Source organism: Tenrec ecaudatus, chromosome 13, assembly GCF_050624435.1.
Source record: "Tenrec ecaudatus isolate mTenEca1 chromosome 13, mTenEca1.hap1, whole genome shotgun sequence".
NCBI lineage: Eukaryota > Metazoa > Chordata > Mammalia > Afrosoricida > Tenrecidae > Tenrec > Tenrec ecaudatus.
In genome coordinates, this window is record NC_134542.1 from 64,859,763 (window position 1) to 64,887,611 (window position 27,849).

At 40.8% G+C, this 27,849-nt stretch overlaps 1 protein-coding gene and 1 non-coding gene across 3 annotated transcripts in view; both read left to right on the top strand.

The window, feature by feature from the left end:
* Positions 1 to 792: 792 nt before the first annotated feature.
* Positions 793 to 27,849, top strand: part of SP3 (Sp3 transcription factor) — a 47,556-nt gene continuing 20,499 nt past the window's right edge. Inside the window, exons 1-4 of one of the 2 annotated variants that reach the window (XM_075529172.1) lie at positions 793 to 978; positions 1,567 to 1,718; positions 2,191 to 2,316; positions 9,671 to 11,030. In XM_075529172.1, coding sequence (XP_075385287.1) covers positions 972 to 978; positions 1,567 to 1,718; positions 2,191 to 2,316; positions 9,671 to 11,030 — 1,645 coding nt within the window. In that variant the 5' untranslated portion in view covers positions 793 to 971. The remainder of the gene's footprint in view (positions 979 to 1,566; positions 1,719 to 2,190; positions 2,317 to 9,670; positions 11,031 to 27,849) is intronic. The other variant, XM_075529173.1, reaches the window with a different exon arrangement.
* On the top strand, positions 17,521 to 17,655 carry LOC142425231 (small nucleolar RNA SNORA9). The gene has a single exon (XR_012779580.1). It is a non-coding gene; the product is annotated as a small nucleolar RNA SNORA9 (small nucleolar RNA).

The following is a 27,849-nucleotide window of genomic DNA, read 5'->3' on the forward strand; positions in this document are numbered from 1 at the left end:
ATTCTGACACATGGAATACTTGCACACATCCTGGAGAAAGTGAAATACTTTAAAATCCGCTCTATCGCCCGACCAGCATTCAGACTGTCCCTCAACAGGGTGGTGACTGGAGGTCTATGTTTTCTATGCCCGCCTCAGGGCAGGCAGATCGGGAGAAGCCTGGACGTAGGGGGACGGGGCAGAGATGGCTCTGGCTGGGAATCCAGAACTGCCAGGGCGAGAGAGAAAATCCTCCTCCAGCCGCGGAGGGGGTGTCTCCCCCAATACCAGCTCCCTCCCCCCGGGCTGGCGGGGCGGGTCTGGGCGGCTCAGTAGCAGCGGCGGCCGTGGCAGCAGCCCCGGGGCTGAGAGGCGGGGGCCTCGCCGCAGCGCAAGGAAGCGGCGGCTCGGAGCGCGAGGCCTGGGGGAGATCCGGCCGCGGCTGCCATCGGGATGGAGGACGCGTCGAGCGGAGCCGCCGGGGACGACTCTGTCCCCCAGCTCGGCGGGGCCCGCTCCGGGCGCCTGCGAGATGGGAGAGGCCTACGTCTGGGGCCTGGCAGCGGCAGCCGGCGAGCGCGGCGGGCACAGCGGGGTAACGGGCGAGCCGTAGCCGCTGCCGGGAACCTACGCCGCCTCGGCCGCTCATTGTCTCTTCCCTTCCACCCCGGGGGCAAACAGGAAGCGCGCCGCCTGGCAGAGCGACAGACGGGCGTCCAGACCAATGAACGCGCCCGGTGGGGAGCGTGGCGGCGAATGAGCGGGAAGAAGAGGGGCAGGACTTCCGGGCGGGCTGTCACCCTCTTCCCCCCTTTTGGGCTGGAGGCTCCACCTTTTGTGTTTCCCGCACAGTCAATCAAAATAGGAAAAAAAAAATCCCCGGACCGCTCCGGCCGTGTCCGCCGCCGCTTCCCGCATCCTCTCCCGCCGCCTTCGCTCCTCACCATGTGTAGGGCGGCGGGGAGCCCCGCCTGAGGTGCCCTAAACACACTATGACCGGTACGTAAAGCCGAGAGAGCAACCCCTCCTGCTGCTGCTGCTGCTGCCTGCCGCCGCCGACCACAGCCAGCCCAGGGCCGCCGCCGCCGCCTCCGTGTGTGCGGCCGAGTGTCTGTGAGAGGCGCAGAGCCGCCCTCCCCGCCTCGCCAGCCACCGTCCACCCCTCCTCACGCCCCAGCAGCGCCGTCTCCCCGCCGGGCCCCGGGGCGGGCGGCCCCGTCCGCCGGGAGCGCATCCCCTAGTGTGCAGGCGCGGGCGGCGGGCGGGCGTGTGTGAGTGAGTGACGGTGCGAGCGGAGCGAGTGCGAGCGAGCGAGCGAGCGGCGCGAAGGGAAAGGGGAGGAGAGGAGAGGGGGCAGGGGCAGCGCGGGGAGGAGGAGGAGGAGGGAAAGAGGAGGAGGAGGGTTACAGCCGCGGCGGGCGGGGGCAGCAGCAGGAGGGGAGGAGGGAGCCGCCGCCGCCGCCGCCGCCGGGGGACAGGGGGGAGGGGAAGGGGCCTGGGCCCGGGCTTTGGGAGTCATTTCGCCTCGGCCCGCGGGCCCCCTCCCTCTCCTCCACCCCCTCCCCTCCCCCCGCGCTGTGCCTGCAGCTCCCGAAAAGCCCGTGAAACAAGAGGAAATGGCTGCCCTGGATGTAGACAGCAGCGGCGGCGGCGGCGGCGGCGGGGGCCACGGCGAGTATCTGCAGCAGCAACAGCAGCAGCAGCACGGAAACGGCGCGGTGGCGGCGGCGGTGGCCCAGGTGAGGAGCGGCTGAGCCCTGGCCTGGCTCCCCCCTCTCGCCGCTTTCTCCTCCCCTCGCCTCTCCCCTCCCTCCGCGCGTCCCTCCTCCCCTCCCCCCGCCCCGGGAGCTGCCCGCCCGAGGCGCCAACGCTCCGACCCCGCCCGCGCTCCCCCCCGCCCGGCGCCTTTTTGTGTGTGTGTGAGTGTGTGAGTGTGTGCGCGCGCGCGTCCTCCCGGGGTGGGTTCCGGGCGGAAGGTGGAGGCCCGGCGCGCTGCCCGCCGACGGACGGCGGGGCCCGGGGGCGTGCGAGCGGGAGGCCGCGGGCCGGGGGCCGGAGGAGGGAGGAGAGGAGAGCAGAGCGCGGGCTGGCGCGGGCCCGGGCGCAGCCGGCGAGGACCCAGCCGCACTTCCTGTGCGAGCGAGCGGCGGCCCGGCCCTAACCGCCACCCCCTCCCCTGTCTCCCTCTCTGAACCCGCCCCTCGGGGGTAGGACACTCAGCCGTCACCGCTCGCTCTGCTGGCCGCTACCTGCAGCAAGATAGGGCCGCCATCGCCCGGTGACGACGACGAGGAGGCGGCCGCCGCCGCAGCTGGGGTCCCCGCCGCCGCCGGAGCGGTAAGTGCCGCGCGCGCGGCCCGCGCCCGCCATCCCGGGCCTGCGGCGCGCCCGCCCAAAAGGCCTTCCTGGCCCGCCCGCCCGCAGCCCCTTCCTGCTCGCGTGCACGCCGGGCTCGACCCGGAGCCCGCCCGGGCCACCGCGGAAAGTGTCACCGCGGCGCCACGCGCCAAAGCCACTGCAAAATGAAGCCCTAGAGATGGGAGGTAGGGCTCTCCAAAATGGATGTTTGAACAATTCATATCAGCGCCGGAAAACTCCGCGGTTCAACCACCTAGTTTTCCTGCTGCTCTGCCCGTCGGCCATAGTATCAACTCGGGAGGCAGTGCCTGCAGCTTTCGGGGCCTTTCGAACCTGAAGTTTTCTGCCAGGGGTCAGACCTTAGAGCCTCAGTGTGTACGTCGTGGAGAAGAACCAGGTTTGAAGGCTTCCTCTCTGCATCCGCCTTTTGTACGCAGGGTGAACGGTTTTCAGTGCTTGTTCAGTGGCCATTCAGCATGGTGAAGTTTTACTTTTTGCAGATTAGTCCTTTCCAGTCTGCACTGCAGAGTTTCTTGGTTTTGTGTTTCTTTATTTGGTCGGTAGAGTAAGTGTAACAGGGCATGTTGGACTCAACTAAGTGACTTGGCTTGTACTTTGGTTTTGGGAATTGAGGGATACCAGTATTTGAAAAGTCTAAGGAATTTACATGCAATCGTGTCGGGTTGGCAAAACCATTTTTTCCAATTTGCTGTGCTTACTCCTGGGGTAAGTATGGGAAAGGGCCTGGCCAATAGGAGGATGAGAGTTTACTATAAAATGGCTAGAAAATTTTCAGACTTAATTGTGAATTTTATCTTGGATTGATTGTAGATTGGCTCCTGCGTTAACACAATGGAAACTACTCTGCATAATTTTTGGCTGCTTTGAGATGGATTATAGGTTTTGATTTGTGTGTCGTATTTTCAGTAGTCATAGGTTATAAAAGTTGGATGTTTGTACGGTTAGGCGTTCAAAGTTAAGCTAAAGTGAAAGTGGACTACTTTTAAGGTTTTGTGATTTTTAATGGCTCAACTTTACTATAGTTTGACTGTCTTGGAAGTTGAATGCTCTAAAAATCTTGTGCTTTTAAAAGTAAGCAGATCTAATTGTAAAAATGTGTGAGAGGCATTTTTCTTTTGAAACATCTATGCGCTGGTTAGACTTTTTTTTTATGAACTGTTCACCGAGCCTCACAGTGCTGAAGCAAGCATATCAGTTATCTTAGAAAACCACTCCATAAGTCAAATCACAAAGCAGATTGCTTCTACTTGCCATACTTATATTGTAAAGCAGAACGCAAATTTTCTTAGAGCTGAGAATTAGCAAGGTTAATCAGCTCACAGATGGAGGACGGCATGGGGGAGGGTAAGATGTGAATGAGGAAGTTATCTCTTAAAAATATGTATAGTGACTGACTCTCAGACCCAAGACTGGAGTACGCTCCATTTTCAGCCAACTGTGGCTTGCTTACCAGTGAAGTTGTTTCCATGCTTCTGCTCCATGCTCCTGACATAGCTCCTCCTCCAAGCTACCAAATTCTTACTGACACATTTCCCGCCAGATGAACATGAACCAGAATCAGCTGAAGTTTTTTTTTTCCTTCCCTTCTTTCTTTGTATGTTTGGAAGCTGTAAAACCAAGATTTTTCACTTTGAGTAAAATTGGCCTGACCAACTTGAGTGTGATTACTTTAGGAAATAGGGAAATAATTTTTCTAGGTCAGAAATGAATTTCAGATGCTTAAATCTCAAAATGAGAAGAATAAATTTGGTGAGCTGGTGGACATGTTTCTATTAATTTAAAAGTGTGATTTGATGGAGATTATTTAAAAACAAAACTTTCAATTTTGTAGATTTACAGAAGGGTAGCAGAGGCAGTATTGAGAGCTCCCCTATACCCTTCCTCCGGTTTCCCCTATTGCTATCATAACCATGGAATATCCCTATTTTTTTAAATTTAGGAAATTAGCATCAGTACCATATTATTGTAAGACTTCATTCATTTGGATTTCACCAGTTTTTTTTCAGTAATGCCCTTCTCTTCCCCCCCCCCCCCAATCCAGGATACCATACTACATTGTGGTATATTGTGCTTAAAAGCAAGTAAAAATATACTCTCACAGTTTCAACTTCATACCAGCCTAGACTGAAAGCCAATAATCTGTGTAGGAGATTTGCCTTAACTATTAATGGGAATTTATTTTAATAGGGAGCTCTGGTGGTGGAGTGGGGTATGTGTTGGGCTGCTAACCATAAGGTCAGCAGTTCAAACCCAGCAGCCACTGTGAAGGAGAAAGATGAGACTTTCTGCTTTCATAAAGATGTACAGCCTAGCAAACCCACAGGGCAGTTCTAGCTGTTCTATGGAATCAATGAGTTGGAATCCACTCGATGGGGTTCAGCTTGGATCATGACCTAGTCAAAGAGTGTTTGTTTGATTAGTACCTTAAGTACAATCACAGTACACTCAGTCTTGCCTATGATCCTACCACATGGATTCCCAAAACTGGTTTTAGAGAAAGGCTTCTTTGTACGTTGTTATTTATACAGTCAATCTTAGTAATAAAAAATAGAAAAGAAATTTTAGGTTTAGATGTGTTATCTTGCCACCTTTGCATTTGTATGTGCTTGAGGATTATTAATTTGGTCATCCCCCTTGTATTGTAGTATAAATAACATAGCCAAATAAATATGGAAGTCATTGCTTTTATCTTCAGCTTTGGTTAGTCCATTAAATGCTGGTGAGCTAAAACATGAATAACAGCTTTTTTTAAAAAAAGAGGTCATTACTGTTGCTTAAGCTAAGACCTTCTCTGCCCTTGTAAATAATTCATTTGGCTTCTTGCTTTTATTTGAAATGTTTTTGAATTATTTTAGTTTTTCTTGAAGGTTTAAAAAGACTTGAGTGTTTGCGTAAGCATGATTTACACGTGCACTTGTTTTCACATGTACATACCCTTCCTTTGCCTGCTTTGGCTTTCAAAAAGCCATTTGTGGGAATTGAGAAGTTAATTCTTTCTAAATGCTATGCAGTGTGATGTGAGCTACTTTTTATGTTTTCCTTTTCCTTTTTTACTGGATACTATCGGAGAAGATACCACCCCCCTTTGTTTGTATGCTATTTTTCAAAGAGCAGGAGAATGCCCATGTAATGAATTGCTATAGTCATGACACTGCTGGCCACCCAGGGCTATGCTAAGTTGTGGTCCTTTTTTAAATCATGTGGTTATGTGTTTATATTTAGTTGAGAGCTAAGCGTGTCTTCAATGACAACTTTTTACAATAATGCCAACTTCCATGTCAGATGTTTGTTTTGTTTATTGGTTATCCAGTTAAAAATATAAAGTGTTACGGAAACTGACAGATTTTTCTTGTAGTTTTTAAGTTTATGAAGTGTGTGATTTTGCAACTTTTGTTTCTGGGGTTGCTGCACAAACCTTTGTTTTGGAGACAAAATGAGCCTAGTACTAGTTCTTGCCTGGCTTATATGTCCTTGTTCTTTTTCTTCATGCCTTCTATAATGTTTCCAAATAACCTAACATCCAAACATTTTTATGACTTTTCCTTTTTCATCTCAGAAGATTGTCTAATTTTCCTTTTTCAGAAGCCTGGTGGCACAATGGTTAACATGTGTGGGCACCCACTCAATGGTTAGTGGTGTAAACCCTTTAGGAGAAAGGTGTGGCGATTGGTGGCCAGCTAGACTTCAACCTGGGGACCCAGTGGGGCAGTTCTACGCTGTCATTTGATCTGCATGGAAATCTAGTTCATGCCAATGGTGTTGATTTGGGTTTGGTTTTAGGATTGCGTGATGCTCTCTAGTTAATAAAACTTAACGTTTCCTTTTATAGATACTTTTTTGTGTGATTATTCCCCGACGTCTGTTCTCCTTTCCTCTGCTTCCCCCTCCATTTTTTTAGCTTGAGAAATTGAGACACTACTCTCAATTCACACAGTTCTAGCTAGGACTAGAACTCAGTCATTTGAGTTCAGTGTGGTGCTTGTTTTCAAGGGATTTCTTTATTGGAAAGAAGCTTTGTTAAAAGTTGAGTATTCACTCTGTTGTCAGAATTTACCTTTATTACTTTCTGGGGGGGGGGGGCGGGGAAATTGGGTACCATAACTGAGCTTTTGTAACAGGAATAAGTGGCAAAATGACAGCATTATAAAATCAGTTTATATGAGATACTTAGTTCTCAGTGTTCTTAGTGATTAAATTGCACACACAATGCTGGTCAGAAACGACTCAGTTGTTGCATCTCCAAAGATGAATGCCTTCTTAAGATAGGGACAGGCTTTTAGACATTAGCGAAGATTGCAGTGGAAAGTTCAGGGTGTAATTTAAATATTTTTAGCTTACTTAAAATTCTAAAAGACTACCATGAGTTATGAATTGTTACTGTAGTACTGAAAACAAAGTTTCTGTTTTTTTTTTTTTTTTGCCCGACAGAAGTTGAAGAATGTGTGATTTTAGTATCTGGTGCCTTATTTGAATTTTTTTTTTAATTTAAAAGATGATTTACTATGTTAGATCAGACACATTTGTAATGTGTTCTGCATTTTCTCTGTCTTTAGTCTTTTCTGCCTTTTCTTCGCTTTTACTGGGCTTTAGTTTTTCTTTCTTTATAAAACACATATCTGATTGCACCGCTCACTTACTTAAACACCTTTCCTAGCTTTCATTCGCTATCTGCAGGATAAAGTCCAAACTCCTTAGCAGAGTCTGAAACCATTAACAGGCCCTGATATAAATGTCTGCTGCTGGTCCCCATTGCTTCTAAGAATCTGCCTTTTTTTTTCATGCAAGCCAAGCTAAGTATTATCTAGGCTTTGCTTTTGTATGCTCTGATATTGTTACATCTTTGTTAATGCCTCTGTCCATCCAAATTTCCTAACTTCCCATGTTTAGATTTTATTCTTGGATTATTAAAAATGCCCCTGCTATGATCAAATGGCTAATGCACTCCCAATTTTTGCATTGTATTAGCATGTATGTGAAAGTCAATGTGGACAGGCTGAACCATTTGAAGACAGTATTTATCTCATGGGCTTACTCACATGCTTATTTAATCTTGGCAGATATGCTCAAGTGTTTGAATGGAATTATTAAATTGCCTTATCCACTGAAATATATTCTTAACTATGGGTCTGGGAGAAAGGTGGGACTTTCTGCTCCCAGGGTGGCTGTGAGTCGACAGCAGTGAGTTTGGTTTTGAACGATGGGTTTGTATGAAATTAGGCACGGAGTTTCTTTAAGAAGCTTAAACTTTTTTTTACATTTTTGTTTTTATGAGCTTTGTATTAAACTTTGTGGAATGATTTATGTTGGGAGGACCAGTATTTAGTAATTGTGAGAAAACCCTGGGTTATTCCCCAACCCCCAAGATTGTTCTTCCTTAAAAAGTTGCTCTATTTTAGATGATTCATCCATTGAAGCAAGCTAGTATTGGATCCTAGGTTGAGAATTCCGGGTTAGAGATGCTGGCTGTTTTGTGTTGTGATATGTAAAGTTAACAGGAATCAAAGGCCTAGGTGGAAATTATGATTACCCAAACTACTGCTGTTTAGAAAATTTATACCTCATAGCAGCCCTTCCATCTCATAGGGACCCAATGTGAAATACTGCTAGGTCCTACATGGTCTTGCATTTGTTAGGTTTGAGCCTGTTGTAGCCATTGTCTCCACCCATCTCACTGAGAGCAGTCTTTTTCACTGACCCTCTACTACAGGCTTTTCCCGGGAAGTTTGGTTTTGGTGAGTGTCTTTCCAGATAAACATGCATGAGACCCTTTAAGACAGGATTAAACTGCACCTTAGAGTTTCTGAGACTGTAAATCTTTATAGAAGCAAATTTCCATATCTTCAAAGAAGCAGCTGGTGGGCTTGAACAGCCAATCTTTTGGTTAACTGCCCTGTGTTTAACTCATGGTGCCAATGGGGCACCTGGAAGTGGGATGATACTGGCTTTGTTTTGATGGTGAGTTATTCATGGGGCTATCACTCCCCATGGACTGTTCCCTTTCCTAATGGGAGACACAAGTATGGTGTAGTGCTTAAGGGCCTTGGTTCTGGAGTTAGATTTGGCTTGATTTTAATTCTGGTCTCAGCTTTTTAAAAGGTATGTGATCTTATCTCTCAGTTTTCTTACCAGTAAAATGTGGATCATATCCCTCCCTAGGATTGTTTTAAGGATTAAATGATAGCATCTTAGGTAAATCTTACCACAGTACTCAGCATATAAAAGAAAGGCTGAACTTTTAGATTAGTTATTATTGCCTTAAAAAGAAAACACAAATCAAATTATCTAATGACATTAGCATGTAGGCTCTTGCTGCTTTCTTCTTTGGCATTTTTCCCAACTGATTTAAACTGTAAAATAACGAATGATACCTAAGAGTCTAGCAGGTTATGCCTATGCTTGACATTCGGCTGCAGTTGTAGGTAAAGGTGCCATCCATCTATAGTCCCCAGCTTTCAATTTCTAGAAACATTTCAGATGGGGCTACCTAGTCCTGCGGTCACAGAGCAAAAACTTCCTCATTAAATTGACATCTTTCTTTTTCCTAGTAGTTCATAGGAAAGTAAAGAATGATTCTTCCTAGGAGAGTAACCCTAGCCATGGGTTGACCCTATATATAGTATCTTAACATCGCTATAGAAGGGTAACTTTAATAGTTTGATTAGTATTTTATAACAATAGTATTATTGTGGGGGATTAATATACAGGCAATGTTCCTTTTCATGACTATAAAGTACCTAATGAAGTGATACATTTTTAGAGGACTGGGTTGGGGTGGACTCCCGGAGGGTTTAATTGGTGAATTGAACTATTGAATGAAAAGTTGGTGATCTGAAATATAAACTCCCACCTAAGTTACAATAAAAAATTGTTTAAAAAATTTTTTAAGTAGAAAGTGATATATTTGTAGAGGTTTGTATGCTTTTTGAACTCTCCAGTAGTTGGGGTTTATTTGGTTTGAATTGTCCATACTCTTCGCTAGTCATCTCCACCATTTTTTTTAACTGTATACCATTAGTAATCACAGATCAAGAATTAGAAGATAAGCTTGTGGTTATAGAACAAAGAATGTTATCAATCCAAAAAAGATTTAGATAGATTATCTTTTGTAGTAACTAACAAAACTGGAGGTGATCATTTTTGTCACTTTGTTTGAGCTCTGCTTTATTCATTTATTTATTAAATGCTACTACTTTATTTGAGCTCTATTATGTTGGTAAGATAACTTGTATTTTCAGGTATAGCCAGTTTTTAGACGGATGCCTTTTAGGATTAATTTAAATATACCACATAACATTATTTTTGTTTTCTTCAGACAGGTGATTTGACTTCTACACCATTAGGAGGGACACCAAACCGATGGGAGGTTTTGTCAGCCACGCCTACAACTATAAAAGATGAAGCTGGTAATCTAGTACAGATTCCAAATGCTACTACTTCGAGTGGGCAGTATGTCCTCCCCCTTCAGAATTTGCAGAATCAACAAATATTTTCAGTTGCACCTGGATCAGAGTCATCGAATGGTACAGTGCCCAGTGTTCAGTATCAAGTAATACCACAGATTCAGTCCACAGATGGTCAGCAAGTTCAGATTGGCTTCACAGGCTCTTCAGATAATGGGGGTATAAATCAAGAAAGTGGTCAAATTCAGATCATTCCTGGCTCTAATCAAACTTTACTTGCTTCTGGAACACCTCCTGGTAATATCCAGGATCTCATACCACAGACTGGTCAGGTCCAGGTTCAGGGAGTTGCAATTGGTGGTTCATCGTTTCCTGGCCAAACCCAAGTAGTTGCTAATGTGCCTCTTGGTCTGCCAGGAAATATTACCTTTGTACCAATCAATAGTGTCGATCTAGATTCTTTGGGACTCTCTGGCAGTTCTCAGACAATGACTGCAGGCATTAATGCCGATGGACATTTGATAAACACAGGACAAGCTATGGATAGTTCAGACAATTCAGAAAGGACTGGTGAGCGGGTTTCTCCTGATATTAATGAGACAAATACTGATACAGATTTATTTGTGCCAACCTCTTCTTCATCACAGTTGCCTGTTACTATAGATAGTACAGGTATATTACAACAAAACACAAATAGCTTGACCACTTCTAGTGGGCAAGTGCATTCTTCAGATCTTCAGGGAAATTATATCCAGTCGCCTGTTTCTGAAGAGACACAGGCCCAGAATATTCAGGTTTCTACAGCACAGCCTATTGTACAACATCTACAACTTCAAGAGTCTCAGCAGCCAACCAGTCAAGCCCAAATTGTGCAAGGTATTACACCACAGACAATCCATGGTGTGCAAGCCGGTGGTCAAAATATATCACAACAAGCTTTGCAAAATCTTCAATTGCAGCTGAATCCAGGAACCTTTTTAATTCAGGCACAGACAGTGACCCCTTCTGGACAGATAACCTGGCAGACATTTCAAGTACAAGGAGTGCAGAATTTACAGAATCTGCAAATACAGAACACCGCTGCCCAACAAATAACTTTGACACCTGTTCAGACGCTTACACTTGGCCAAGTTGCAGCAGGTGGAGCCTTGACTTCAACTCCAGTTAGTCTAAGCACTGGTCAGTTGCCAAATCTACAGACAGTTACAGTAAACTCCCTAGATTCTACTGGTATACAGCTCCATCCAGGAGAGAATGCCGACAGTCCTGCAGGTATGTATTTTGACACATTTGTTGAAAGTTATCTTTGTGTGGGTCTTAGGTCATGTTATGCTATATATTAAAGCTTTTGCTTTAGAAGCTTATTGTCCTCTGGCTTTATTAAAAATTGATGATGCAGTTTTCAGTGTTTGTATGAAAGTTGCTTCATTGAAAGTATGTAATTTTTGAAGTTGAGGACTAATTTATTATACCATTTAAACATAACTTTTTCTAATCAGTTTTGTTGTTTTCATATCTAATTAGCATTCGTCAAGCATTACTCAAATTGTAATTGGCAATTAGATTGTCTTGGTTAGCCTTGGTGTGCTGTGGGTTAAATGTATTATGCATTGTTTTTGTTTGGAGAATTACTGAAAACACTGGGAGTAAAGAATATACTATCTCAGTCACTAGCTAGCTATGTGATTTGGGGCTGAGCCCCTTTTTTTCCTTTTGTGACCTCAGTTTCCCATCATGCAAAATGGTAACTATACCAAGGGTCTCTCCCAAACCTAAAATTTCTTTGGCTTCTTACATAGTTTTTTCTTTTCTTATTAGTGTGCAATGGGCATATGCTTGGAAGTGCTAGCAGTATTCCTATTGATAATATGGGTAGAAATTTCAGAAGTCTATTCTTTGAGCAGTTTTTGCAAGAATTAATGTATATACTTGTGTATAAGCTGAATTTTTCAGCACATTTTTAATGCAGCTTTTGTGGTAAAATTAGGTGCTTCAGATGATATTTGGGTTGGCTTATACTCTAGTATATACGGTAAGTAATAAAGTTTGAGTTGATAACGTCATTGTTACTCTATAAATATTGTCTAGATAACATTTTAAAAAATTGGGGACTCTTACAGCTCTTATCACAGTCCATACATATATCCATTATGGCAAGCACACTTGTACATATGTTGCCATCATCATTTTCACATTTTCTTTCTACTTGAGCCCTTGGTATCAGCTCATCTCCCTTCCCTTCCCTATGAGCCTTGATAATTTGTGGGGGAAAAAATGTTCATGTCTTACACCCGACCTCTTTCTCCCTTCATCCACTTTTCTGTTTTCCATCCCCCTGGGAGGGGGTTATATGTAGATCATTGTGATCGCTCCACCCCTTTCTCCCCCAACCTTCCTCTTCCCCCTCCTGGTATCGCTACTCACATTATTGGTTCTGAGGGGTTTGTCTGTCCTGGATTCCCTGTGTTTTGAGCTCTTACCTGTATAGATAACATTTTTGTGAATGTATTATTATATACTATAACCTGAACTTTTATTTTCATTTATATTTGGGTTTTTATGGAGTTTTTGCTATCTCAGCCTTTCACAGGATCAGTCCACTCTAAAATGGGAACATTTGAGTTTTAATTTACTAAAATAACCCCTATGACCTTTTAAATTTTTCCCTTTTTTAAGGGGGATATTTGTAAAATATGTATATCATTGGTATTGACCTGGAGTCTCAGGTCAGAAATTGCATGTGAGTCTTCCATAGTTCTCATGTTGAGTAGCAGGTCTCCAACTGTAATTGTTGGGTCCCTGATAATGATATTTCTGAGAAGTTATTTTATCTTTTTCAATGTGTTGACATTTGCAATGATGGATAAAACTATTGATGTCTTAGCATGAATCAAGGCTGTTCTAGTAGTCTTGGTATTCATTATAACCATGTATTTAATTTTTAAAATGACAATTTCACTGGCGTGTCCGTGATATAGCAGTAAACATTAGTGATTTTTTTAAATGTTTAGATAGTGTTTATTGTGCGATTGCCAGATTATGTTTGAAACAGATTTATTGGTATGTGCTTCACATGTCATACAATTTAATTGTTCAGTCATATTAAGAATTGTGCCAATGATTCATTAGTAATTCTTGACCCTTGAATGCAGAATGTCTTTTTATTGAAATATTATTCACATATTATAAAACTCACTCTTTAAAAGTATACTGGAATTGAGTAATTTTTAGTACATTCTCAGAATTGTATAACCAACACATCCTATTTTAGAGCATTTTCATTATCTCAAAAAGCAGTTTTGTACTCAATATCAGAAAACTATTATCGTTTTTTTTCTTTCAGTATTAAGAAACTAAAGAAAATATCTGTTGTTTGAATGTATGAGTCTGTATAGCACTTAAGTTTATTAGTTATTTTTCTAAATAAAGTGTTCTGTGAAAATAGCATCTAGTTGTTCTTACAACTCACATAATTCACACAAGTACACAATTGAAGGAAAGTTTTGTTTCAAAGATAATTATCTTATTTCAGTATATAAAAGCATTTTATTAGGCATACGTTCAATGGCTTTTAAATTCTGGAATATAGAAAATGTGACTAAACCATGAGCTTAACAGCGTCACAGTGCATAAATACTTTTGATAAGATGAGTGGTGATATATTTTTGATACTGTATTTTGAAATGTTTGGAAGATTTGTATACCTCAGTGAACAAAGATTTTCAAATGAAACTCATTTATGTTATAAAGTTACACTATTTTATTCAAAGTCCAATATAGACAATAACAGAGTATGGAAAGTTTACTGGTGGAGTTTTTCAAATTCCCTTTTGCAACTGACTTTAAAGCAATTGTTACTTGTCTAATTTGATGTCATATCAAAGAAGAATATTCACAATTGACTGAAAAAGCTGTTGAGTTACTTGTTCCCCTTTGAACTGTCAGACTGGTTGTTAATATTACTGCAACTTAAACCATGTATTTTAACAGTTTAGCTGCAGAAGTAGATGTGATACTCTAATACTCTTTTGAGACTTGCAAAAAATGTAAACCATGGTTTCACAGTAGGTTTTTTAATAACTTCATAAAATACGATGTTTACATGTAATAGATTAATATTAATACAAATTAAAATAAATTTCTATCATAAATATTGGCAGTAAAGAGCCCTAATGATTACGAATTCCAGTGTGAATTTTGCTACTTAAAATTTATTTGTTAACTCCACAATCAATACTTTCATGGTCATATACAGACGTGAAGAGTGGCCAGAAATTTGAGTCACTTGAAATGTACTGCCTGGCTTCCGTTGACCAAGCTGATTTCTGCTTCCTTGTTGCAGTTCGCATTTGTAAACAAACATCCTATTTACAGAGTATTTAGTGCCGTGCGATTTCATTTTGGGCTTTTTGTGGTTGTTTTCTCTTTTTAAAATGACCCCCACATCTAGTAGTACTGTGTCTGTCTATTGGTTGTTCGAAGCTTACTTTAATATGCCTTGTGGTATAAATAACATGTATTAGATAAGCTTTGTTCAGGCACGAGTTAACATGCTGTTGACTATCAGTTAAATGTTAATGAGTCAGTCAGCGTTATATATTAAGTAAGGTCTTTAAACAGAAGCATAACTAAAAGAGGTTCTATATTGGCTAAATAACAAAAATATAGTGACTAGAGCCGAGCAGTATTTTGTGTTTGTCTTCCTAACAACGCTGTAGAACATACTCCAGCGGAAACACAAGAATTAGCTGCTTAACTTAGGTAAGCAAACGCTTACTGAAAACATCAGTAGTACTTAAAAGTCTACAGGAGTTCTATGGCCAAGAATCTTGAGAAGCACTGGTAGGAGGAATAAGAGGCTTTAGCAAATAGTTTTTAGAAACCAGTTTCTTCAAGCGTGTATAAAGGTAATCGTTTATAGTAGTCCATCTATGTTTTTAGAAAAGCATTTCTTGGGAATTTATGATTTTGTGGATACCCAAAGGAAATAAGTCTTGATAATAAGTTGTTTTGTACTGATGGCTCCAGTAAAGTCGTATACTTAAAAAACCAGTATCAAAATAGAAACACTGCGAATCAAATGCAGAAAGGAATTTTAAGTGGCAATTCAGTTATTGAATGGTGGCCAGAGAATCATGAAAAAGTACAGGCCTACCTCAGAGATGCTGAGAGTTAACATGATACGGAGACAAAAGTGAGCATATGCTGCTGGAAAAGGGATGCTGGTAGGCTTGCCACAAACCTTTACTTTGTTTAAAAACAAACAAACAAAAAATCCAAACAGGGTCGACAAGGCGGAACAAAACAAGGTGTGCTCACGTAGGTACTCTGTGGGTTATGGGTGTCCAACTTAGGGACAAACTCCTTTAATGCATGACTTCAAATCGGTTCTGCCAGGGCTGGTAAAGCGAAACAGATTGGAATTTTTACAATTTGGGTAATTTGTCCTGGTAATTGCAATCTGAAAACGTGTAATCCAAGCCCTGGAATGGAGACTCAGAAGAGGCATAGTGAACTCTTCCTGGAACCGGATGCATAAGATTGGATTATGAGCAGGACTTTGGAGAGCCACGTGCATTCACAGTGTTGTGGTCAGTAACTCAAGTTGCCTTCTTGGATGCCCAGAGGTAACATGTAAATTTGCCTTCACTTTGAAATGATTGAACTGGAAGTAAATTCTTTATCATAATCACTTTCACTTTGCTGGACATGCAACTTTTAAATGATTGAAAAGGCCTTTTCTTTCATGAAGGCTAAATAGGAACCATTTTTATTGTTCTAACAGACCTACAAAGGTAAAGACACAGGAGTGGAGCTTGTTTGGCTTGGGGACTGCCTGTATTCCAGAAGGCCATCAAAATGTTATTTTGGCCCACTTTTAAAGACATACAGAAAGAATTTAAGAAAGTCAAAGTGAATGATAATTTTAAAAAAGCTGTATTATTGATAATTTTTGGTAATAAAATCCAGATAATTTTCATTTTGGGGATATTTGGTACCAGGAAAAGCAACCTTGAGGTGTGCTGTCCTTTTAATGGGCAAGTTATTTTAGACAATGTTCTCTGTACGTGGACGTCAGTAAAAATTTCTTTATCTGCGTTAGCCCCTAGTGTGCCCAGGTTACAATGATTGAATGAAAGGTTAATAGTGATTTGCAATTTTTCTTTTGGTCAGGATGGAACTAGCATAATAATTTTCCAAAAGTACATGAGAAATGGGACTTTTTTTAGCAGGGTTTTGGAATTTATTTTTGCTTTTATTCTTATGTTTCTTTTAGCAACATAAAGGACCCCCTACTCTAACCCATCTTTCAAGCAGTGAGTTTAACTCTGGGGTACTTTGGAGTGCCATTGTCCCTCAAGAGCCAAATCCTTGTCCTCCTTGAAACAGCACCCATCAGACTACACTGCTTATATTTCTATCTGTTACTGACCAACCAAGAAATAACTGCATGCTGCTTTAGAGAACTTTTTGTAATGTTATATTTACTTTGTCTCTTATTGCTATATATTTGAAACTGGGCGGATGACACAAGTGGATCTGTAGTATATTTACAGTGTCTTTTCTGAATCAGGTCATTTTCTACTACTTGTTCTTCATCAAAGTAAGTGTTGCCTGCTTCTAGAGAAGCACAGGGCTATATCTGACCTCCGGTTACACAAGGGAGAAGGAGAATCCAATTCCTCACCAGCTCAAGCCTGTTTACTACAAAGCAGAAGTCAGACTTGTACCATAGATGCTCGAGTATAAGCCGAACCGAATATCAGCCGAGGCACCTAATTATACCACAAAAACTCCATAAAAAATGTGCTGAAAAACTCAGCTTATACATGAGTATATATGGTATTTCCACTCTTCATCCTTTTACCCTCTCTGACACCAACCAGTCCTCCCACAACACTGTATTTTTCTGTTGGGTTCGATAAGTCATTGCAGTGGCCACTCAGAACCAACAGACAATACTCACAGATTGAGTATTGTCAAAACTCAGAAATTGAGGGGGTTTATTAGGGGTGTTAACAGGATCAGAAGATGATAAGGGTATGTTTTGTTCACTGGTCCACGGCAACACCCCTCCTTCAGTAGCCAATCTTTGCCCTGGTCCTCAGCTTCCCAGCCACATGGAACCTTGACATCTGCCTCAAGACCAGGAAGCCAGCCTGCTCTGCCTCAGTCTCAGCACGGCTCCTCCTCTCTGTCTGTGTTCTCCTTGCCTTGGCCTCTGGTCTCAGCCTTTGCTACCTCAGGCAGAGGTCTTGAATGTGTTCCATTGGTAGCTGCTCTTCCTCCTTGATGGTCTTGGGATTTCTCTCTTTGCCCACTTCTAAGATGGTTCATCCTTCTAGCCAGGGGAGTAGCAACTAAAATGGAAAAATCAAGTGCCCTCTATTAGTGTTACACAAGCCCTATTTGCATAATCCCACTCACTCATTTGGATGCCATACCAAAGGTAAGGCCATTGAGTTGATTCTGACTCAAAGCAATCCAGTAGGGCACGGGTAGAGTTGCCCCTGTGGGCTTCTGAGACTATTTAGGAGAGTAGAAAGCTTTGTCTTCTGTGGAGGGGCTTGTGATTTCCAACTGCTCACCTTTCGATTAGCAGCCCAAAGTATAACCACTATGTCATAGGCTTCTTGAGACATGGATATTAGGAAATTTTACTCCACTATTCCTGCTTACAAAAGTAATAAGACTTTGTGTCACTTAAAAACAAAATTATAATATACTACACAAATGAGGGGAATTAAGAAAGGTCATGGAACTGCAAGCCTCCAGCGTGCTTGGGTTTGGAGTAACCCTGTGCATTCCTACAGTGCTTGCAAGAGCAGCTTTGAAAGGGTTTGAGGCCTTGCTCTACAGTATCTGCAGAGCAAGGTTATAGAAATTTCAGACATTTAGGAACAAAAATCAAGAAAAAATGCTATTATAAAATACATTTTGAAAAGTTATGGGAAAATCTCATCTTTCAGTTCCATTTTTCCAAAAACTGTTTGAAGCCCTGTATATAGGGTTAAAAAAAATGTATTACTTTGTTGAATTAGCTTGAAAATATGGCATCTTGGTAGTTAGATCTGGAGTTACAACCTATTTAAGTATCTTTATCACAGGAGAGACCCAGAACAACTACTGCTTAAGACCAGAGGAGGGAAGGAGAGGTCTTTTTAAGATGTGTTGAAAGAAAAAAAGTTACTGTTGTCTGTTAGCCAAAGTATATCTTAAGTGAAATTATATACTGACACATGTGAAGGGGACATTGAGAAGTAGGGGCACATCAACACCTGGCTCTTTATTGGGTCTAGGAGGCTTGGGGGAGGCATTTGAAAAACTAGTAGATGTGGCCGTGTGACTAGAGAGAGAGGGGAAAAGTCATTCAAGACGAGCCTGCAAACAAAATTTGTAAAATATATGAAGAAAGCAAAATTTGTTCAAAATAGCCAGTAAAACCACAATTAGAAAAATTCACATCATAATAAAGAATAGTAATGGAAAAACTTGTTAAAATTTAAAATCTGCATATAATTGTCAGTGAGATAAAGGGAGTAGACGTTATAAAACAAGAAAAGGTAGATAATGAAAATAGAATTTGCGATTGATTGTAAGACACATTGTGTAACCCTATATTTCTGAAATAGGTTTATTTATAGTGCATGCTCATATTAAATTGGTGCAGTGTCTGCTTTTTGTTTTTATATATTTTGTTGAGAATGTACTCAGCAAAACACACTCAACAGTTTGTTGAATTGACATTTTCTATAAATATTCTAGCCATTTAAAGTGACAAAATAATAGTACAATATGTATGTTATGTGTACAAAAGTGTGGAAATACTCGTTTTTTTCCCCAAGGGGTTATGCATTCTACAAAATGTGTAACACTTGATTACAGTACATGTATTGGACAAATAGACTCACTTAACTTTCATTGTGTAAAGTATCTTTTAAGAGTGCCTATACTTCCCTTTTTTACTCTTTAATTTCCCAAATTACATGCTTTTAAAAGCAAAACCCAAAAACATTTTCTAACTTAACTGTTTCCTTGAACAAAGCACTTCAGAATTGACAGGAGTGTGGCCTCCTGCATCAGTGGCTTGTTTCACACTTTGTTTTACAGGTACAGTTTACTGACACTGACTATTCTGAGTTGAGCAACCATTCCCGCCCTCAGTTTTAGTCCTTCTTCATTGACTCACTGCCCTTAGGGTTCCTATCTAAACATCTTTGGTTTGTTGTCAGTTTGATCTCAGCTAGATGGTTTCTTTTTTTTTAAGACCATAATGACTAAGACAGATCTTTTTTCTTAGTAAAATTATTGTTCAGTTTTAAGACTACTTGAGATATTTTTGGTTTAAGGTTTGATAATTATTCCAGGGTAATAGTTTCAGAGGGTCATCCAGCCTCTGTAGCTCCAGACAATCTAGAGAGTACTAAAATAGAGAATTTTGCTCAGCATTTCAACCCTTTTGATCAGGATTCCTGTATAAGACTCTGTGATGAGAGTGTTTGTTAAAGGTAGCTGGGCACCCCCCAGTTCTTCTAGTCTCACGGTAAAGGGGACCTTTAGTCATTGGAGGAATTTGCCACACATTCAGTATCATCCTCCTGTGTGTGACAGCTTTCTTTTTCTCTTTAAAAAAAATTATTTATTTATTTATTGCTTTTTCTCTTGCCTCCATGAAAAGAGAGGTCAATTATTGTGCCTTCAATAGCTACTTGCAAGCTTGTAAGACCCCAGGCACTATGCAGTGAGATAGAGGTAGAAAGGAACCATGAAACAGGACATTAGACCAATTAAAGGTTGCTCTATAAAATCAAGGAGCCAAATCCCATGGTACGCAGCCTCAGCAGTCACTTTTGGGTGTTGGGGAGTATGAGAAGCCGGGAGGTCAGTTCAACTTTTCACAGGTATATAACTTATTGATAGCTATATATAACTCAACCCTTTATCTTTGTGATTTTTCCAATCACTGCCCTTTTTTTTTTAATTAAAAGCTGATAGTGGTATATCTTTTCAGTATTCTCTTAGATTGAATAAAATAAAAAAAATAAGTGTTAGGGAAAAGTAACCTTTAGGCTGAACCGTAGAAAAAGAGGATTTGTAAATAACAGACAACAGAGCAATTTAAGACACGTGGCTGAGAACCATCAACCATAGTGATTTTAGAAAAAGAATAGCGTGATTGGCAGAGAAATGATATGTGATGAAATAATAGCAAGAATTTTTTTGTGGTAAAGAAATAGTCCATAGACCAAAATTTTACTTCAAATATCAAGCAAAATAAAATTGAAGTTCGTTCTGACTTAAAATGAAATTAAGAGATAACCTTAAATGCTCCCACTGGGAGAAGACAAATTAAAAAATAAAAGACCTGCAAGTTCTCAGTAACCACACAGACACCAAAAGATAGTAAGGGCAGTATCTTCAAAATGTTGTGAGAAAAAAACCCAAAACTCAGCAATGTAGGATCTTTTATCTGATCAAACTGCTATTAAAGAGTTAGGGATCAGTAATATTTAAAGTATATCAAGATTTGGAGTTTATTATTCAAGAACCTTTACTGCAATAGCTCGAGAATCGAGTAGATAAGTACAAAAATAGATTCAGAATAAATTAGTGTGATGAAATAATAGTGATCACAAAAATGGACAAAAAGTTGATATTTTAGCTGTCAATTTAAGTTAAAAATTTTTGGAAAATGTCATTGGATTGTGGAATGAGATGTATTAACTCCCAATACATAATGCATTTAAAAAAACAAAATAATTTTTAAACACATGAAAATAGTTCATGAAAAAAATGCATGTGCCTTCATGTATCCCTTTCCTAACTTGAACAGTTGATCACTTTTGCTTCCCTTATTTTCATCACTTAAAAATGTATTTTTGTTTGTTTAGAGTAATTGAAAGTAAATCCTATACATTACAAAACTTGAATCAGAAATATCAGTTGAGTGAGACTGTTTGTGGTCTGGGCCCCTGAAACTCTTGAAGGGCCTATAAGCTTGAAATTATTTTTATAACATCAAGAAGGAGGAATTTGCTTATTTCATTTTCACCTCACAGGTAACCTTTAGTGGTATTTTCTGTAGCCTGTGTGATTTTTAATAATAAATTGTAGAAACAGAAAATCCAGCTATTTTTTAATATACCAGATAAGGAGATTTGTAAAAATGTCATTTTCTCACTTGAAAATAATTGTTTTACAAAGGGATGCTAATATTCACATGTGTTTACTCTTATTTTAAAATTTCCCAGTTTTGATTTCTAATGTGACATCAGTAGGTATACATACAGAAGCAAAGACTATTTAGCGTCCTCGATTTTTTTTTTTTAATGGCTCCTAGAAGTTTTGTGGAAAGAGTTCATTCAAAATGCTATTTTGGCATCTATTCCAACTCATGGCACGCCAAGTGTGTGTAGAGTTGTGTTCTTTGAGTTTTCAAAGCTGATTACTCTGGTGGTCCAAGCTTTTCTTCCTAGGCACCTCTGGGTGACTTGAACTTAGTTTTTTAAAGACTAATCGTCCCCATTTTTTTATAATTTACATGGAAGTGAACAGTGCTGTACTTCTTTAATTAATGTGCATGTTTTGACAAATGCACTGATGCGTAGCTACCATACCGTCAAGCTATGAGTCTCATGAATACTCTACATTCCTTCCATTATATAGTCATTCAGTATACATTCATCACTTACTCCTTCCCCCCAAAAGGCTACTTTGTAGTCACCTTTTTTCCTCCTACCTCTCAAGTCGGCAAATGGGTCTAACTCAATAAACAAAAACTGTAGGTCTTCGTAGCATTTGAGAGTTAAAGTGATCCCGAGGAGTCTGGTGGTGCAGTCCAGGTGTGAGCTGTGCTTGTGCCTGTAGTTGATCGGGGAACACAAGACCTGGTGAGCAGCTGTTCCTTAAACATTTCAGCTTTGGAAACTACCGGGTTGCTCTAAGGATTTGATAGGCACATGACTAAAAAGTGATCCGAAAGTTTCAGAACTGCTACTCAAATGAATTAATGTGTTTCATTGTTACAAAAGTAAACCTATTTTCTGTATCAGACTTCCTTTAATTTGCAATCTGTTCATGCTGTTACTCTGGCAGGGCTCCCTGTTGATCCATCAAGTGTGCTTTTTGAGTCCAGTTGGTTCACAGTAGGATACAGTCTGTGCATTATGTTCGGTGGATGGTGCTCCTGAGTTGAAGCACTTTGGCTTGCCATTGGACCCAGTCATTTGTGGAAGGCTGCAAAATGGCTCTTTCCAATTCTCTTGTTCCTTTTGTGTTTGTTGCTATATTTTTTCTTAAAATAATTTCCTCATAAGATACTTAGTAGTTATCAAAAAATGCAGTTTGTACAGGAAAGGCAAAATATTTTGTTCATTCCCTTTATTTTCGGGACGAGTTGGTGTTTTAATAGTTAACATAATTTTTGCTGAAGTTGTGTCTTTGTATTTTCATCCATTTATAATAATTTCTTGATAGTTAATATTTATGATGTTAAAATGAAATAGGATAAAAAGTGTGAGGAAGAAATAAGGGTAGGGGGTGTTCATAAGACTGGTTTGTGGGTTAGTTTTTGTCACTTGGGATAATTTTTATAAAGAGTAGATTTAGCTCTCTTATAGAAATTCATTGTTTGTTTATAAGGAACATGAAGATCAGGATTAGTTTCAGCTTTTAACTTGGGACCAAACCAAACTCCCCTCATTGCAACCTTGTAGGAGAGAGTAGCACTGCCCCTAAGGGTGTCTACGGCTCTCAGTCTGTGGGAGCAGAGAGCCTCACTGTTCTGTGGAAGGGGTAGGGGGGGGGTTGAACTACTAACCTAGCGCATGACCACCAATTCTCGGGACTCCTTTAAATGGCCACAACTGGTAGAAAATAGAAGAGAAGAAATACAGCAAAGAACAATAGTAGCAGATACAGAAATTCAGGAAAGCTTTGCTTAGGAAACAGTAAACAAAAATTACTAATCCCACAGGCAGAACAATTGGTAAATGATGTTTCTGCAATAAAAGGAATGTTTGGGTGGGGGGCATAGTTCTATATGACTTGGCTGATATAAAAGCCTAGAGCTAGGAAGAAAGGCCTGGCTGTTATAAAAAGTAACCATTGAAAACCCTGTGGAGCAGGGTTCCCTGGCACATTGGAAATCGCCTTGATTGTTGCCACAGCTGTTCTTTCGGTTTATGCTAAATAGCCTTCTAATCTTTTTTCCCTGTATCATGTATTAAACATTTTTATGAAATTAGGATCTTCCTATATATCAAACAGTAACTCATAAGCCCTGTGTTAGAACTGTGTCCTGGAGGGGTTTTTGACCTGTTATTCCGTGGAAGCAGATTCTTTGACTGATCTTCCATAGTACCTCTAGGTACTTTAGATAGTAGTCAGGTGCAGACTGTGCCACTTAGGGACCTACCCACTGAATACAGCAGCTCTGTAACATTTTAACTGAAAGACATAGTGCATGCATTTCCCCCCACTTCGTTGAGTTTCTACAATATGATTATTTGGTTGCATTAGTAAATACATTGTATGGTTGGCCCATCGTTTATTTAATCTTTTGTTGAGTGTTTACGTAATTTCTCATTTTTTGTTGTTGTTTAGAAATCTTTGCTCAAATTACTTACCAAAGATTGGAATGTGGGTTAGAGAGTGTTACTGTTGAAAGCTTTTTCTGCATATTGCAAAAATAACTTTTCCCTCAGCATTGTATGAAAGCATAGGCTTTTACATACTTTTCAAGCACTAGAATGTCTCTATCAAATGGGCAACAGTTTTAGAGGATTTAAAAATATATTCATGCATTTGTTTGATTTTCATTGAAGTTGAACATTTTGTAGTTCACTGGTTCTGCTGCTTTGGTAAATGCCTCTCATTTTTTGGTCCATTTTCCCTTTGTTTTCTTCCCCAGTGTTAGTTTATAAGACGTCTTTGTACTTTTAAGGATGTTAATCTTGTCACATATCCTAAATCTTTTTTCCATTTGTTTGCTTTTAAGTTTGGTCATGGTGCGTTCTAGGACACATAAGTTCTTAATAGATTTTTTTTTGTTTTTTTTTTAAGCAAGAGAGTTTAGAAACTTTGAAGTATACTTTTTGTGCTTAGTTTGTATCGATTTGCAAGTCTACTGATGCATTGGTAACTATGTGGAAGAAAGTTTTACATTATAATTTCTATATAACAAAATTTCTCCCTTTGTGACTTAAAATAAAATGTCAAAATATATATTGTATAATGTATACATTGTATAAGGTATGCATGTGTATAATGTATATATTGTTATTTTCTCAGTATTTTGTGGAGAAAGAATGCTCATAGATCCAGGATTAGTTTCTTCAAAGTGGTAACTTTGAAATGTCTAATTTAACATTGGTAAGTAAAGTAACAGTACAGTACTTTGGACATGTGACTAGAAAGACCAACCCAGAAGATAGATGGACGGTGCTATAGCAATGGGCTCAAGCGTGAGAGCACTCGTGAGGGTGGCGCAGGGTGAGCATGGGGGTGTCTTCTGTCCTACATGGGTCTGAGTTGGAACTAATGGCACCCAACGACAAAGCACCAGTACTTTGTTCTGGCGTAACTGTGATTTGAACCATGGAATCCTAGACCAACTCTATTTCAGTTTGTTGGGTGCATCTTCAACAACTGCTGTCTCATTCATTTTCGCTTCATTTATTTCCTGAAGTATAGTGTACTCTATTTTTGGTCAGCCATTCATAAGAATGTAAGTTAGAGTTCTAGGTAGGTATCATAGAATGGAGATCACTGACTCCTCATGTCGTTAGAATGTGCTTTTGACATTTTTATTTATAGCAAGCCCCATATTACTACCTTTGTTTTTTATGGTGCTTACTCATTTTAGTAGTTGTTGGGGCGTGGTGGTATTCAACTGTATGATGAAATCCTCTCCTGACTGGTGTTCTCCTTCTAGTACCTTAGCTAGATCTGAGGAGGCTGAGGGTATTCGACAGTCCTTCTTGGTGCTTTGACCACATAGTGAAGAAGTCTCCTCATGAATCTTGTGTTCTCGAGGGAGAAGTTAAACACTTACAGGTCTGCATTGCTTATTGTCCACAATAGATTTTGTAAAATGAATGATATTATGTAGTTTGGACATTGTGCAAACACCATATGCAGTCCTTACAGGAGCCCATGTCCAGTGGTCCTTAGTGCTGCTGCTCCCGCCGTTGAAGAGTGGAGGAAAGGTACTGCGAGCAGCAAGAGCAAAAGCAAGAGGACGTGACTTTGGGAGGAGTGGTGTCTGCCAGTCTGCTGGACAGAACCTCTGAGGCCACCCACGCCTAGACCCATGCCCTCGGCCTCACCTGCCTGTGTTTCACTCATAGATAGGCCAGTGCTGCAAGAGTGTCAATTTGGGGTCTTTAAAATCAGTAAGGGGAAATAATAAATAAAAGGAAGTCCTTTTCCCTAAAAAACAAACAAAATCCCTGTGAGACCGTAGACATGTGGTTGGATGTTGCCTGAACAGACATTAAACCTTACATTACCTGTATTATTAATATAGCCAGTGTTGTGGGGAAAATCAAGGTTCTAAAATAATGAGAGTGGATGGGTGACAGTTTTAGATAGGATGGTTAGGAAACACATTTTTAAATCACTTTATTGGGGGCTCGTACAACTCTTATCACAATCCATACATGCATCCATTGTGTCAGGCACACTTGTACATTTGTTGTTATCATTCTTAAAACATTTTCTTTCTACTTGAGCCCTTGGTGTCAGCTTCTCATTTTCTCCCTCCCTTCCCCCCCACGATCGCTTGATAATTTAGAAATTATTATTATTTTGTCATGTCTTACACTGGCCGATGTCTCCTTTCACCCACTTTTCTGTTGTCCATCCCCCAGGGAGGGGGTTATATGGAGATACTTGTGATCAGTTCCCCCTTTCTACTCACCTTCCCCCCCCTCCCGATATCCCCACTCTCACCACTGGTCTTGAGGGGTTTATCTGTCCTGGATTCCCTGTGAGGAAAACGCCTTATCCAAAACTGCCATCAAGTAGATTCTGACTCTTAGAATAAGGTGATGGAACTTAAGTACAGAACCGAACGTTGAGGAAGAACCTGCCGTATTGAGATATGGAGCAAAGTGTATTCCAGGAAGCGGACTTGAGCCAGTGTGGCTAGAATATAGTGAATGAGGGGTGTTTAACATTAGATTGGAAGTGGACAGGGACCAGGTTTTATTGACGTTGATGGTAAGGAATTTGGATTTTATTGTTTAATAGGAAGCCATTTTGAGCAAGTGACATAATGTGATTTATGATAAAAACAGATCGCTGCAGATCCTTTTGGCAGATTGGTTGGTGGAAGTGGAATAACAACAAAAATAACAAGGTTGCTGCAGTAAGTCAGGATAGTAAGTTGACTTGGTTGATACTAAGGAATGTCTGAGGGAGCACACGGTAAAAAGAGTTTTGTTTGGCTATGCTAAATTTGAAATGTCTATTATTTATCCACATGTTTACATGAACCATCGGGTTTCAACAAGACCTATCTGTGCAGCTGGGTGGTTCCGGTTATTGTCAAAGTCTGGATTTCAGATCAGATTAGCGATTCGAAAAAAAGGGGGAGCCTTGAGTATGTATCTAATAAAGGAAGGGAAAATACCCTACTGCCATTGAGTCAGTTTTGACAAGGTAGAAAAGGTAGAACTGCTCCATAGTGTTCCCAAGACTAAATATTTCTAGAAATAAGCTGCCGCCTCTTTCAGTGGAGTGGCTGGTGAGTTGCAGCTACTCATTTTTGAGTTAGCAGCTGTGCCCATGGTCACTGTACCACCAGGGCTCCTCGCCTGCATAGGTGTGATTGTATGCATTATGACACCTGGCTCATAGCCGCTCAACCTTTGGCTGGATGGTAGGCTCCACCAGGTAGATTGAAAAAATGCCAACAGCTTGTGATCACCTCCTAATTTAATTGGTCTTTGTGAGGAAACGGTTTTAAAAGACCTCAAGTGATTTTGAAGTTCATTTGGCTGGAGAGTTATAGATTTAGTTGGAACAATGTAGTGAAGAGGTTGGAACATGACTTCATTCTGATCCAGTTTGTTTTTCTGATTTCTGCTGGGCTGCAGCTAGAAGTAAGCAGGCCTGAGTGAGAACCAGCAGGAACAGCAGACAGTGGACCCTTTTTGAGATGGCAGATAACCAGAATGATCAAACATGGGCTAGCACAACCACGCTTTACTGTGGCCAAGTTATAAAAGCCACGCTTGAACATGTTGGGGACTATAACAAAAATGGCATTACATATTTGAACAATAACCAAGAAGAAATTCAGGAACTAAAACAAAAATAAATAAAATTGGGAAAGTTCAGAATTTAGTCCTAGAGGCTTCCCAATACAAGGGGGTGTAAAAAAGTTGATGGGAAAATTCCATTTTCCGTTTCTTTATTTACTTATTTTTAAGCCCCCTAGTGTTTAAAGTATATGGGTTTTTAATTTTGGAAGTTGTGCCACTATATCCTTTACTTTATTCATGTTGGTGTTTTAGAAACCAGTTTTTCATTGCCTTAAAATCCGGTAGGTATAGAACTCCTAGTGTGTCAGAGGCTAGTGGTACCAAGGCGAGTGTGAAACTTGTACTACAGTTCATACCTAGAGCAGGGTTTCTTAACTTGGGGACGATTGACATTTTTGGCCTGATTCTTTGTTGTGCAAGCTGGCCTCTGCATGTATGATGCCTTAGCAGCCCTTCTGGCTACTATCTACTAAATGCCAGTATCATCCACACATTGGTCTCGATGATAAATGGCTGCAGACATTTTCCCATGTCCCTTGGGACAAAACCCTTTACAGACCATACTCTACCTCAGCACCCTGTGGGAACCATTGGCTTAGCTCGGCATGTTGACACTTCTTGTATAGTGTAGTAAATGGCCTGAACTTTTGGGAAAATGTAGAGGAGGATCCTTCTGGTTGACATCTTTCAAAGTTTAGCTTAGATACCACCTCATCCTCTCACCTTGCCTTACTCCTGCATCCTTTGAATTTTTTAGCCCTGGTTAACATGTCTTCTTACCATTATTTCTTATTCCTCTGCAAGGAGGCTTCACAAAGTTC